Source organism: Alligator sinensis, unplaced genomic scaffold, assembly GCF_000455745.1.
Source record: "Alligator sinensis unplaced genomic scaffold, ASM45574v1 scaffold402_1, whole genome shotgun sequence".
NCBI lineage: Eukaryota > Metazoa > Chordata > Crocodylia > Alligatoridae > Alligator > Alligator sinensis.
Window position 1 is genome coordinate 114,654 of NW_005842089.1, and position 13,625 is coordinate 128,278.

General features: G+C 47.3%; 1 protein-coding gene across 7 annotated transcripts in view; it reads left to right on the top strand.

Moving 5' to 3' along the window:
* TOM1L2 (target of myb1 like 2 membrane trafficking protein) overlaps nt 1-13,625 on the top strand; it is a 39,817-nt gene that overhangs the window by 16,744 nt on the left and 9,448 nt on the right. For 2 of the 7 annotated variants that reach the window (XM_025204546.1, XM_025204547.1), the window contains exons 11-13: nt 1,863-1,938; nt 4,312-4,377; nt 12,467-12,526. In XM_025204546.1, the coding sequence (XP_025060331.1) occupies nt 1,863-1,938; nt 4,312-4,377; nt 12,467-12,526 (202 nt within the window). Of the gene's footprint in view, nt 1-1,862; nt 1,939-4,311; nt 4,378-9,036; nt 9,168-12,466; nt 12,527-13,625 lie in introns of those variants that run through there. The other 5 variants (XM_006023917.3, XM_006023915.3, XM_006023918.3 and 2 more) reach the window with 3 other exon arrangements.

A 13,625-nucleotide genomic window follows, 5' to 3' on the forward strand; every position in this document is an offset into this window, starting at 1 on the left:
GGGAAGGTCAGTGGGCCAGATGCCATGGTTCAGTCCTGGGGCTGGATCCAGCATAAGGTCAGTAGGGTCAGTCTGTGGGTGCAGTCTGGCACACCAGATCCAGGCAGGGAGCAAACCCCACACGCTGACACAAGGGTGCATGTATTCCAGCTCATGGGGATCCCGCAGGTCCAAAACAATGACAGCAGGGAGTGGTGGTGTTGTTAACTGCTCTAGATCTGGAACCTGCAGCAATTCATGCTGCCACTGTGTTTCTGCTGCCAAATTTCTGGATTTATGGGGAGCCCTAGAGGCCCAGAAGACATGGCCCCAGGGGCTGGAATCAGCCTGCTGGCCAGAGGTTGAACACAACTGCTTTAATTCATTGATCTCCTCCCAGCATCAAAATAATGTATCCCATGGTTGTCTCCCCACCAGCACTCTTCCTGGCTCAAATTCAAGGAAATGCTGGTGGCATCAGAGACTTGGAGGCCCAAGTATTATGACAGGGATTGCACCAATACCTTGTCAACCTGCTAAAACAGCTTCACCCTTCACCTCTTAGTTACCTGTGATCCCATTCAGCTCCTCTGTTCTGCTAGGGGGAAAGTCTTCTTTGAGCAAAGCCCAAGTCTGGAAGATTTCAGCCAGTGAATTACATCCAAGGAGTCCTTGGAGGCAGGACTGTACAGTGCAGTCTGCGAGTGTAGCCACCCTGCTCCAGATGCTGTATGCAGAGGTGCAATTTTAGCACTGTGCACTGCTGAATCTCTCTAAGCCTGGTGAAGTGTGTAGCAGAGGGGTCTCAGTCCAGGCCCCTTACCAGTGTCTGTTGTAATAAATTAATGTGAACCTGCACCCTAGGGACCCAGGTGTAACTAAGTCCACTGTAAAGACAAGCGGGAGATTGGGGATCTTGTAGAAGGAGAAGGAAATACCAGAAAGGAAAGCACTACACCTAGTTAGTCATGGAGCTCCACCCAGTGGCTGATTTATGGGTAGGTGCTATTAGCTTGAAGGTTGATTGCTTCTCCCTGCCTGGAGGAAAAGCAAGGATTCCTCAGATCACCTCTTCAAGAGTAATTTTGAGTAACGTTTAAGGAGCCCAATCTCTCGGAAGAGGATCTGGATCTGAGGAACCGACTCAGTGCTTTCTCCCGCCTCCTTGTGTCTTTCTCTCTCCTGTTGATAACTGTGACCACCTCCCCACCCACTCATCGCTCCTCAACTCCTTTTAACTTGTCAGCTTCCTAATGAAGTCTTTCCTCCCCTTCCCTGGAATCGCTTTGCTGGCACGCCCTCCACATCAAATTCACACTTCTCCTCACCATCTTCACATAAACATGTTTTCTCCATCTGCTTTGGTCCCTTTACTGGCTCCCTTGATGTTGCCTTCTCCTGTAATCCTTTCCATGTGCTTTGTTGTGCTGTCCCCTACGTTTGCATGTCTTTTCTGAGCTGGTCTGTAAAGCTGTTACCTCTCATTTAAATCCCCTCCAGAAGGTCTTTGGTATAAAAATATCTGTAAGATGCATGCTGATGTCTGGTCTCCTTGTTTAAAAACACATCGCTGCCTCCTGCATAGCTCTGCACCCACCTGGGTAATGTTGCATTATCATTCCTTTGCTGGCTTGGCACCCCCTGCTCTTGTGTGTCATGCACGACTTGCTGCATCATGCCTGAAATCAGTGGGTAATTTCCCCGGGACAGAGTGCGTGTTCTTATCTCTGTTGGGAGGCACTTCACATGCTAGGCCATTGCAAAAATAACCAGCCTGATTCCAATGGCAAACAAAGCAATCAGATCAGAGCCCAGTGTGTTTGCTCTGGCATTTGGTGGTGGCTGGATGTATATTCGTTGTGTTGTGTGTTCCTTTGTTGCAGTGTGACGTATGAGGATCCACAGGCTGTCAAAGGACTGGCATCTGCTCTGGATGTTCGAAAACAGAACGCAGGAGGGGTAGGTCACTGCCTTGCATTACTGCCCTCGGCAGCAGGCCTTCCAGGGCAATGTTTTACAGAGCTAAGAGCAACGATGCTGCTCTCTAGACATCTGGGTTTGAGCTAGACTTTTCATGGGCATTCTGCCAGCGACCCAGAGGGCAGCGCTGTCCCTTGCATTTCAAATTGTTGCTGATGAGGCTGTTTGGAAGACTATCTAAGAAAAAGTACCTGCCTGGTCATGATTTCCAAAAAGAAGGGCAAGTTAGCATGCCCAGCCTCCAAAGCCAGAGGGGGCGAATGCTTCTGTCACGTGGCCATCTGCCGGGATGCCCGGTGCTTTGACAGGAGTTGTCACAGAAACAAGCGCGTGGATCACGTTCAGGGAATGCACTCGATGAAAGGTAGCGCAGGCGGCCGTTCTGGCACGTTCGACCCAGCCCCAGCGGGAATCGAGGCTGAGTTAGGAATGAGGGAAATTCCCAGGCTTCTCCCCAAGCCACCTTTTTAAAGCCCTTCCTTCCTGCAACGCTTGGTGTTCACTGATGGCTGAGGAAGTTCAGAGCCGGCTCAGAGACTAACCTTGCCCTAGAGCCACCGCTAGGGAGCATGGAAGAGCCAGTGTAGCGTGCACATTTTCCCATCCCCCACAGTTCCCTTTTCCAAGCTCTCTCACATGCAGACGAATTGCAAAATATTCTTTGGCCACAGGCTGCCCCAGACAGCTTCCACTTGGAGCGGGTGAGAGTCTGTATTCAAGTCTGGCCAGAGGTGCCCAGCTGCTTGCTGCTGCTTTGACTACCGCGGGGACTAGAATAGCATAGGGGGCTAGTGAGGAGATCGGGGTAAACTCGTCCGTCCCGTCCTTGTTACTGGTTATCTTTGGACTTACCACCAGCAAGTGCTGATGCGTGCTGCATGTTAGCCCTGGGCCACTGTGGCTTTTCCACTGATGGCTTGGGGCTTATGTCCTCCTTCATTAGTACTTCATTTAATCCTGCTTCAGGCGCTGATGTGACCTGTCACGCGCACCAGTATAGCTGTTACCTTGCCCGAAGTGTTGTCAGCTCAAAGAACCACATCCTAAACTAATCTGACTGGTCAAAGTGTATGAAAGCAGCCACTTGCTTGGATTATCGAACTTTGGACCTGGGATGTTGTTATAGCTCAGACTCTCAATCTCTTTCCAAAGGTCCTGATGAGATGACTGCATCTGTAATACGTTCACTGCTGTCTTGGGAAGAGACTTAGACCCTGAGTAGCTAAGAGTGGCAATGTTTTGAAGTGAGGCTGATGGGTGTTTCTTCTTAGAAGAGATAATCCAGTGACTTTTTGGATGGTTTCAACCCCAACTGGAATAGTAAGAATGAAGTTAAAAGCAGTTTCTAGCTCTCTGTAAATTAATGTGCCATTTGGTTAGGAAAGAAGGCCAACTGAAGGAGATTTCACTTATAGCACATCCAGGAAGGGTCGGAGGCTCTTACAGCTAGTTCTCCTTAAGCTTCTTATTCCAGTAGTTATTTGAAGTTAAAATTCCTCTTAGCAGCCTCTTGACTAGTGGTCCATGGAGGAAGACTAGTCATGTAGCATTGGCTGTCCTTGATTACAGCTACTAAATCATACTGAAAGACAACCAAAAATACATAATTTCTCTCCTGTGACTTTTCCCTGGTGGGAGTCGCAGTGGCGATCACCAAGATGTTGGATGGACACAGCTGGGACAGCAGGTGTCCATGCTGTCCGTTCATCGGAGAAGTTGAGGTGATTCCACTTTTCACATGGTCCTTGCCCCAAGTCTTGAAACGACGTACTTTGATGTAAGCCCTATTAAGTTACGAGGGTCTTAAGTGCATCCCCTAAAGGCTTCTGAAACGCCTTATCCAGCTGGGATTCTTCACCTGTCATATCCTTCAGAGGTGAGGACTTAAGGTGAAGAGATTGGCATTGTGTCTGGAAACCAAGAAAAATGGGAGGAGGGATGAATTTGAGTATAACCTTCATAAATGAGGAGGAATTCCAGGATGGCTTGCATTTGACATCCCTGTAAGGTCTGGCTGACTTGTGAGTCACGGTCAAATTGTCGACACCCTTCCCTTCTAAGGAAAACACAAAACACCAGCCTCGCTTCTCGTCGGTTGTCATCTTTTTAAAAATAGCAGCATGGCGGAAAGAGTAAGTTTGTGCAACCCACTGGATGGCACAGGAAGGGCTGGGACTCTTCTGTGCAGGAAGAGGAGGAGGAGGGCTGAGCGGGAGGTGGCTCTGCGAAGTGGCTGCCAGCAGCAGTGCCCCTCGGCGCTGCACGCGGTTGTTTTACTGCTCTTGTGTCTGTTCCGTCCTTATGGGTGTTGCTGTGGTTTCTCTCTCTATGGACTTTCTGTTCTCGACACAGAGGAGAGGTAAAGGTGGGAACTCAGACATGGAGCCCATAGACAAGTGGCTAATTACACAAGGAATGGTGAGAATGTCACCAGTAAAATGAACCCTGTTGCCCACCCCAGTTCCTTACATAGAATAACCATCCTCTGTGTACCTCTCACCCAGCCTACTGATCAACCACAAATCAGACAGTACAAGGACTTTGCTTCCCACCTGCCTAATTTTCTAGGGGAAAGGTAAAGAGTAATTATGGGGGGTGAGGGTGTGTCCTTCAATTATTTCCGTGCTGCCCAAAACCCGAGAGACGGGGCTGGAGGGCCTGTTTGTTCCTTTTACTGTCTCGATTTATAGATGCAGTATCCACTTTTCAAGGATAAACACAAGTTCCACGTACATAATCCAGGGGTGGGACGTCTCCCACGTTCCTAGTAGCCCAGCCCTGCAGCACTGGACTCCATGGGGTGCTATAAACACAGGCTGCAGGATCAAACTTCATTAGACAAAACAGCAATAAAAAAAGGTGCTTCTCTGCGTGCTCCTCTCTCCCTGCGTACTTGAAAACAAGGGTGTGTTCACAAGCTCTGGCAAACATCCTTTTGGGGAGTTTTGTCTGAATTAGGAGGACGTAGTGCAGTGTCTCCACCTCCTGCAATTTTATGGCAAGTCATAGATTGTAAGGCTGGAAGTCCAGTGACACCGGTCTGTTCACTTAAATCACCAGCTTCTGAGGTTCAGCGAGAATCTGAGCATTCGAGTCTCTCCCCCGTACAGTTAGGGAGAAAGCTTTAAAATAATAACTTAAGTGCAACCCAAAGGCTCCAAACCAGGGTGGAAGGGCATAAGGAGGACAGCGACTGACTTCGGACTGGTTTTTAAGCCAGTCTGAGTCTTTTTTTTCAGGGGAAGGGGGGGGTTGCTTGTGATTTTCTCTTTTTTGTGTGTTTGAGGGGTCAGTACTGGTTATGTGGCCTGGTTTTTAAAAATCTGTATGCTGCCTGCCTCTATAAGGAGGGGCCGAAGTCTGAATCGCTCCAGACAGGGTCACTCTTGGTGTGTAAACTTTAGTTCCTTGATTTGGAAGCGGGCTGAGATTTCTGCCTTTCCAGCTTTGAGATTGGGGCTTCCCAAGCCTGCCCTGGCTCTGGTTAGTTTGTGGGAGTCCCCACAGAAATCCAGTGGGTTTGGATGGTCCAACTCCAGCAGCGTGTAAAAGGGACATGTTGGGAGGAAGAGGCTGCAGACCAAAGAAGGCCCAGGGGAGTACAAGGCACATGGCATCCATGTGCATCCACGGAGTGAAATGCGAGCCTGGTTTTCTAAGCTGGGGTGTGTCTCCAAACTGTAGATACTGTGACTGGCATAGCACCTGAGCTGCAGACACTTGCCAGCACCTGGATGTCTGCTGGCTGGCTGTGGGCCTGTGAGGTGCACACAGGTAAACCCCATACCAGGCACTTGTCTTTATCCCATGATTTGAACACTCCCCATTTAATCATTTCAGATTTTAAAGAGCTGCAGAACAAATGACACCTACTTTCCTCAACGGGGCACTGGATGCAGCTCACTGTGACCCCTTGCTGATCTGCAGGGTGGCTGCAGCGCTAGGCACACCGTCCTATTTTGCTATCCCATTTTGCTAGATGCTCCTCCTTTATGAATAGCCCAGTGATGCAGGGAGTTCCCCTTGTTTTCTTTTCCACTGTTTACAAGTGCAGGGAAGCATGAAGCCTGCACCCCTGCTGTTCCCACCGCTCAGGCCAGGGCTTTAGTAAGAAAACAAACTCCATATTCGCTTACTGGCTTGTGGTTATTCAGCCTGGAAAAAAGGATACTGCAGCGTTCATGGAGGCGCAAAGACTTCTTGGGGGTCTGGCGGTCCCAGTATCAGCTGGGCACCAGCGTCTGCCCTCACAAGCTACTCACGCTCCTTTGTATAATGATATATATCATCTCAGATAAACGTCCCCGCAATAAACTGGACTAATCATTAACCCAGTTTCTCCAAGTGGCTGTAGTTCTTAACCATACTTATTAATACCATGTTCTAGTATTTACAGTATCAGTGGAATAACTAGCATCCTTGTCCTGAACTACCGTGTGTGCAGATCCTTTGGTAACTTTTTGTACTATTGGGCTATGGAAAAGAGGGACAAAGTTTCTGTCCAGGCAGTGTTAGGGCTATTAATGAAGAGCAGTTAACTTTTAGAAGAGTGCCAGGGCATCACTCTGATCGCTGCTGCAAAATGAAACCTGGTGTTGCCATCTTTCCACAGTAGGATGGGCTTCTCTTGGGTTAATCACCTGCCTTCATAGGGACCCTTGCTGGACAGTCTCTCTTAGAAATTCAGTGATGTTTTCTCCTAAGAAACTTGAGTTTCTTAGTCTAACCTTGAAGAAACTCGCTCAGCTTGAAAATTTTCTTGGCAAAAAAAAAAATACACAGCCCTATCCAACAGTGTGATCCTAGCAAAAAACCCCCAGCACAGATGCTCTTAGTTTGAGCTCCATTGATTAAAAACTCTCTTGGCCAACATGAGCTGTTGTCTGCGCTGCCGGAGTTTGCAGTAGGGCAAGACCATCAAACCTCTTTAAGCATAGCCAAACCCTTCAGGCAGAGGCTGAATGTAGGGCAAGCACCATTTCAGTGCCGGTAATTCCAGTTCCTCTCCTGGCTTTGGACAGCAGCCAGCACAAAGACGTGCGATGGCTTAAACAATCTGTGTGCTACCTAGCAGCACACCAACTGGACGCTTGCGACACACGGTAAATGCAGATATTGCATAAGATGGTCTGTCGACAAACAAATTGTTTGGGAAGATAAAACCAGACCAGAATCAACCAAAAGCTAAACCCAGCGTGCCCTGGGAGTGGCCCACCTGGCTGGGGTGAGTGGACGGATGGGGGGGAAGGCAGGTCTGTTCCGCTCAGCAGTGAGGAGATTTTCAGAAAACAAAGTGATTCCTTCGGGGCTGGTACTGGGATGTTGGTAGCAAAGTAGGGGGCTACCTGGTCTGCCCAGACCAAAAGGGGGATGGGGAAATGGCCTGTGTGATGTGGGGCAGATGAGGCATGTCCTCTTCCCAGAGGTTCCTTGGAGCCTGGTCTTGCCCTCTTGTGTCACAGGCAAGGCAAGAGCATTCAGTTCTTGGTGCACTAGCTTCAGACTTGCCAGGTGAGCTCTTGGCCAGGGTTTTCAAAGACCTTTTTCTGCCTTCTTAGTGGCAGGACCCATCTCCCCACCCTTAGCGAAGCAAAACCATTCGTGTCCCTGCTTTCTGAAGACCATATCACTTTCCTTGTCTGCCAGCGACCTTCTAATGTAGCGAAGAGACTAGCTGCCTACATGAACAATGATTTCCGTTGCCTGGGCTCAAGGGTAGGACGCAAACCCATTACATGTTGCATCTCACCAACAAGGGCTCTCACACAACCGGCCACGCTTAGTGAGCAGAGCGCACATCAGCTATCACCTACACTGTACATGGATTATTGTAATGAGTTGAAAATAATCCGGTAGCTAATTAATTTGTTTGCATCTAAAGTGCATATGCACTGGGAGGATATGGGTCACAGAGTCCAGTCTCCTGCTGTCCAAGGCATCACAGCACTTAATTCCCTTCACAAACTCCATTAAGCTGCATCTCAAAAGTAGATAGGCTTTCCCCCTCCAGGACTTGGATTGGAAGGCTCTCCCAGAACCTCACGGCTTTACTGAGTCAAAACCACCTTTTCATTTCCAGACTAAGTTCATTCCTGTCCATTCTTGAGCAAGTCTTGTCCTTTGTCTTCTTCAATAGCTCTTCCTCTATCATGCTTCCTGTCCTGTTCTGTCTGCAGATAGCAGTCAGGTCCCCTCTCGACCTTCACTTTGGAGACCACATGAGCCAACTTCTTCCTTTTGAAATCTTCAAAAGGAGAGTGGACAGTCACCTTGCTGGGGTCACTTGACCCCAGTTGTCTTTTCCGGCCTACTGCAAGGGGACTGGACCAGATGATCTACAAGGTCTCTTCCAGCTGCATTACAGGTGGCAGGCTCTCCACTCTACTGCTCCTCTTCCAGTCTGAATTAGCCTTCCTTGAACCTGGGTGGCCAGAATTGCACGTTCTTCCAAACGAGGTCTCACCAGTGCCCATCCTCTCCTGGAAGTACTGACTGTTCCATCCTAGGGTCACGTTGGCCTTTTCCTAATGAGGGTAAGAAGCCTTGCTGGGATCACTGCGGCTTTAAGGTGACGGTAAGAACGGAAGCAGCAATCTGACACAGAGCCCTAAGACATGCAATATCAGTCCGCTTCTGCTATCATATTACATGGAACGAGAAACGCTTTTTGTTGCTAACAAAGGGAAGAAGTGAACAGCAGCCAGGCAAGTACTGGTGTCGGTTGCATTAAGTACCCAGAAAAGAATAGAATCAGCTAAGCTACCACAAGACTCTAGTCTAGCAACAATTAGTCTGAACCTTGTTAAACATTCTGAAAGCATTAATGAGTTCACCTAGAGACTTGAATTGTCATTTCATACCTGCTGCTTCTCCAGTGGGAACATATTCAATAGAAACCTAATGTGGCGCTAATAACCTTAGAGAGGGTCTTTTTAAGGGTAGACTATTGGATTTTACCGTCATTAAGGAAATATTTTGGCAAAACTTTTTTGACAGCTCTTTACTGCTCATGAAAGCACAAACACAATCAGACTTCAAACAAGGGCTTAATTCCAAGTTTCCTTTGATTTTCTGCAGGTGGAAAAGTTTGCCCTTGTTCTCCTCCTGGGCTGCCTACGTGATTGCATTAGGCTTGGGAATACGCCACAAAATCAAAAAGACCTCTGAATGATAAGTCCTACAGAATTAATTTCAATTAAAAAGCGAATAGTGTGTGAATGTTGTATGGGCTAATATCCGTTTTACAGATATACAAACTTAAAAACAATCCTTCGCATTAACAATATGAAATAATTGGCTTGTCAGCCGCAGTGACAATTCAGGGGGATGCCTTGCTGAGAAAGGGAGCTTCATTGGACAGTGCAGGCTTGCATACTTCAGAAACCTGGCCGGATGGCATCCTCTTCCAGAGCCATTTCCATCTAAGCCACCACTGCCGTGGCTGGTGCCTTAGTCACTCCCAGAAATCCCAGTCTTATTTTAATATGGAAATTCACCTTTTTTTAAAAAAAATGGTTTAGGGGCGTGAGGCCTTTATATAGCAGAAGATTCTTCCCATTCTTGAACTGTGACAGAGCCACACTTCTGAAAAGGGAAAAAACCCTCCCGCACACTTGCCAGCTGCCTGTGATTCTAAGCCAAATTTCAGCTTCAAATTCACTTAAAGCATCTTAATATACTAGAAGCGTTTGAAAGCATCTAATGTAGTTTGCCCACCCCCCGCCCCATGTTGTCCTTGATCTAGATCAGGGCGGGCAAAATGTGGCCTAGGAGCCAGATGCGGCCCGCCAGGCCATTCTATTTGACTCCTAAAAAATTTAGAAAATTAATAGTTATCTGCCCCTGACTGCCTATCATGCGGCCCTCCACCCAAAATAATTGCCCGCCCCTGATCTAGATGATCCTAATTGATCCTAGTGCATCAGGAGGTAATGGAAGAACCACTCGGCTAATCTGTAAATTGGTACCAATAGCGGGATAGCTGCTTGGAAGGGTTAATTTTGTGGAAGTGAGCAGCCAACACTACCAAGGCGCCTTCCTCTTGCATCTGTCTGTATTCAGTAAAGGCAACTAGGAAAGCAAGAACTGGGCTCAAGCCCTTCTTTGCCCTTGTGGTATATAAAGAAGGCTGAGGAGGGGGGTTCACTTGGGTTTATGGTTTGCCTTAGAAATCAGGGATCTGAATATATTCCCCTGCTTTTTGTTACTGGTGGGTTCCTTGGAAGTCTTGGTTGTGGACTGCGCTTCATTAAAGGGAGCTGGCAGGTTGACCCCTCAGCAGGGAGGGTTTTTCTCGCAGTGGTGAGTGAAATGTGAAAGCAAAACTAACCTTGGTGGGGCTGAGACGGAATAAAACTTGCTTCTCTTCTCAGCTAATCAGGTTTTCCTCCCACAGTGCAGTCCTTGCAAGCATGTTAGCTCTCCAGCCACCCTTGGAGTCTTCCAGCATAGATAGGTCCCAAATTTCTACTGGCTGTAAGAAAAAGGCAGCACATTAGTTATTTATTACTCCAGGCACTTTAATAATTCCCAAAGCTTCTCCCTTTGTCATCTGTAAGGAAACACAGAGCCTTCCAAGAGGCAAATGAACTCCTATCTCTGAAGGCTGCAGCAAGTAATGCATTGAAGAGGGTGAGAGAATAAAACTCGGGTTATGGTTTTTAAGTTGCTGCAGGCTGAATAATTTCCCAGCATTGTCTTGTGCCTGCTATCTGAAACCAGTCACATCTCCGAAGCTTTTAAACTGGCAAGTCAGTTCTGCAGGATAGGACTTGTCCTTGGGAGGCAGCACATGAAGAACTGCGTTCAGTGTCTCTGCTCCTGTTAATGACCCTCCTGGCTAGCTCACGGCAGCTTGGAAACGTTGCCTTCAAACAAGACATCCTCAGTTCCACTTATCATCACAGATGTAACAAGGAGACTCGTCCCAAGCAGCAATGTGGCCTGTCCCAACGTGAGCTGCAGGTGCTTGTCTTCTGCTCGGGATCTTTGATGTCACTGCCGGTCACCAGGCAATAGGCTGCCAAGCCTATTGAGTGCACCATATCCCCTCGGGTTTTAAACCTCTGGCTGTCACCTCTATCCTGGAGTGGAAACTTGCCATTCTCCTACACTCTGCTGGGTCCCTCGACACTACCTGTGGTTTGCTGGGTAGGTCTGACGTGGGGCAGTGACGCTGGCAGTCATTGACCCGAGGCTCCTTAAAGGGTCATGGATGCAGAACAAGAATCTTTCAGAAGGAACATCTTGGCTTGTATCCCTTGAGCTCTCCAGGGGCTTAGCCATCTTTCCCCGGGGAACCCCGTGAGTAAGTAACTGGACTTGATGACCTTCTGAGGTCCCTTCCAGCCTGCCTTTCCTATGAGCCTACAATTCTGGTGGAACTAACTCCAGAGATTTCTGCAAGCCCTCTTCTCTGTGTTAGCTTGCCTCCCTGACAAGCAACACCCTGGATGGTTCCTGGGAATCTCATCTTCTCCCTAAGACAGTTTTGAAACTGCTCAGCATTCATCTGATCGGCAGCCTCCCGCCCTGGCACAACAGCTGTGCTACTTTGGCCTAGGACCTGTTAATGCATTGCTATCCAAAGAGGAAAGCCGTATCTCAGTTGATTGCACTGCTTTCCTGTTTGCTACTGCATGGCCTCCTCTGAAGTTAGATCAATATATTTGTACAGGAAGTTCTGAACCTAGGAAACAAATAATTTCTCTTCGCTGACCCAGGTGAATTTGCGACATCTCGTTATTCCTAACATAGCCTGCCAGCTCCACCTCAATCCCAGTTACAAAGCTAGGGAGGGTGATATATCATGGTGGGTTTAAGAGGAAAGGAACCACAAACCACACCAAGTCTTCTTTAGTGCACACGCCATTTCAAACTACTTTTGGTTGTGGTGGAGAAAAATCCCGTGAGTAGGGAACAATTCTGTCTACTCTCCTTTGATTCTGAAGAATGTATCCGTCCTGTGGCCAGGCTGGGCACTTTTCGCTCGCTGGAGGGACTAGACAAATTGGCTTCAACTGTTACCTGTGGAAAGACTGCAGGTTTTGAGTCTGTTCGTGCGGGACCAGCAACACACAACAGCCCCTTAAAGCAAGGGTATGAAGCTGATATGATGTAAAGAGAATTCTCATCCAATATTCTAGCCTTAAAAGCGTTACGTGATCAAGAGTAGACCCAGCGGTCCGTATTGACGGCTTTAACGAGTGGTCAAAAAGTTATCCGTTTTGTACTCACATCCAGTCGCATCACCCCCACCCCCTAACCTTTGTTTTTGGTTTTGTTAGCCTTGCTGCGCATAATTTACCTTTTGAGTGTTGCTTTATTTGAGTGCATTTGTATTTTGTTGCTGGTTGTTTTTTTGGATTTTTTTCCAATGCATCTTACATCTTTTTTTTTTTTTTTTTTTTAAATCTTATTTCTGGCATTTCCCATCCTTCTCTGGCCACGATTGTGGATGTGTTTTGGTTTTTGCCTGCCTTGCCGCATCTCTTGCTGCACTCCATAGATCCCCGTTGCACAGTCCTCTGTCATGGATGACATTGAGGAGTGGCTCAGTACCGACTTGGTGAGAATTTTCACTTTTTTTTTAAACATTTTTTTTCCATGTAGAAAGTAGCACTGGTGCATAAGTGGAACTTCTGTAACGCACTTTTAAACTATTGTTGCTTCTCTGTGGTTACCTATACAGGGATGGAACAAAACCTACCGAAATGCATGCTTTTTAACCCTGCAGGATGCAAAATAACAGTGTGGAATCGGGGCTGTTTTTTGCTACCTTTCAACCAAAATGCATGCTTATAAGCCATTATATTTTCACATGCCCATTGTCAGCCTCCCAGACGTGGCATGAATGCCAGGAATGCAGTCTGCAGGGCCTTGGTTTGGGAACGCATTTAAGTCCACAGTGCTTAAGCACATGCTTAAAACCGACCGCAGCTAGAAGCGTTTAAGCCCGTGCTTAATTTCTACTGGACTGAATTGTTTCTGGTTACCGCGTCTTTCACGATTTTAGAACTAGCGAATCTCAGGTTCTCTCACCTACTCTTTATTCCTAGCTTAAAAGTATTTAGTATATTTATTATTCTGGCTCTAGATTAAAAGAGAAGAATAAGCTTGCCTGACTCCCTGCCCCCAAGTCCTAATTGGTTCTTTAGCTTTGGACTAGGCTTTGAACTGTATTCAGTGACTCAACTGAAATAAAGAAAACAGCCTCTCTGCACCTGCAGCAGTCGGCTCAGCACTTCAGCAGATTCTGGGCCCTGGTGCTTAGTGGGCGGCTTCCACCAGTTGAATGTGTTGACTTGGGCAGCAAACAAGTACTGCTTAATATCTGTAATTGAATTTAAATTTATTTTAATCCATACTGGGTTAGGCCTTACCGCAGGCTGTCAGGATTTCAAAATGAATTTGAAATGGGTTGAAGCTGAAACAAAAAAAAATGCATTTTATTTATTTCTTTTTTAGAGGGAAGGATTTTTGTGGGTGATTTCTTTTATGGGATCAACTTCATGACTGGGATAGGCTTAGACAAGCTTTCAGGTACCACAGACCCCTTCCCCAGGTCCAGTAAATATGTCACCCACAAAAATCTTTGCGTCTTGCATACTTCCTGGCCCATCACAGCTACAATGTCACTTCAGCTACCATTTGATTTTTTTTTTTTT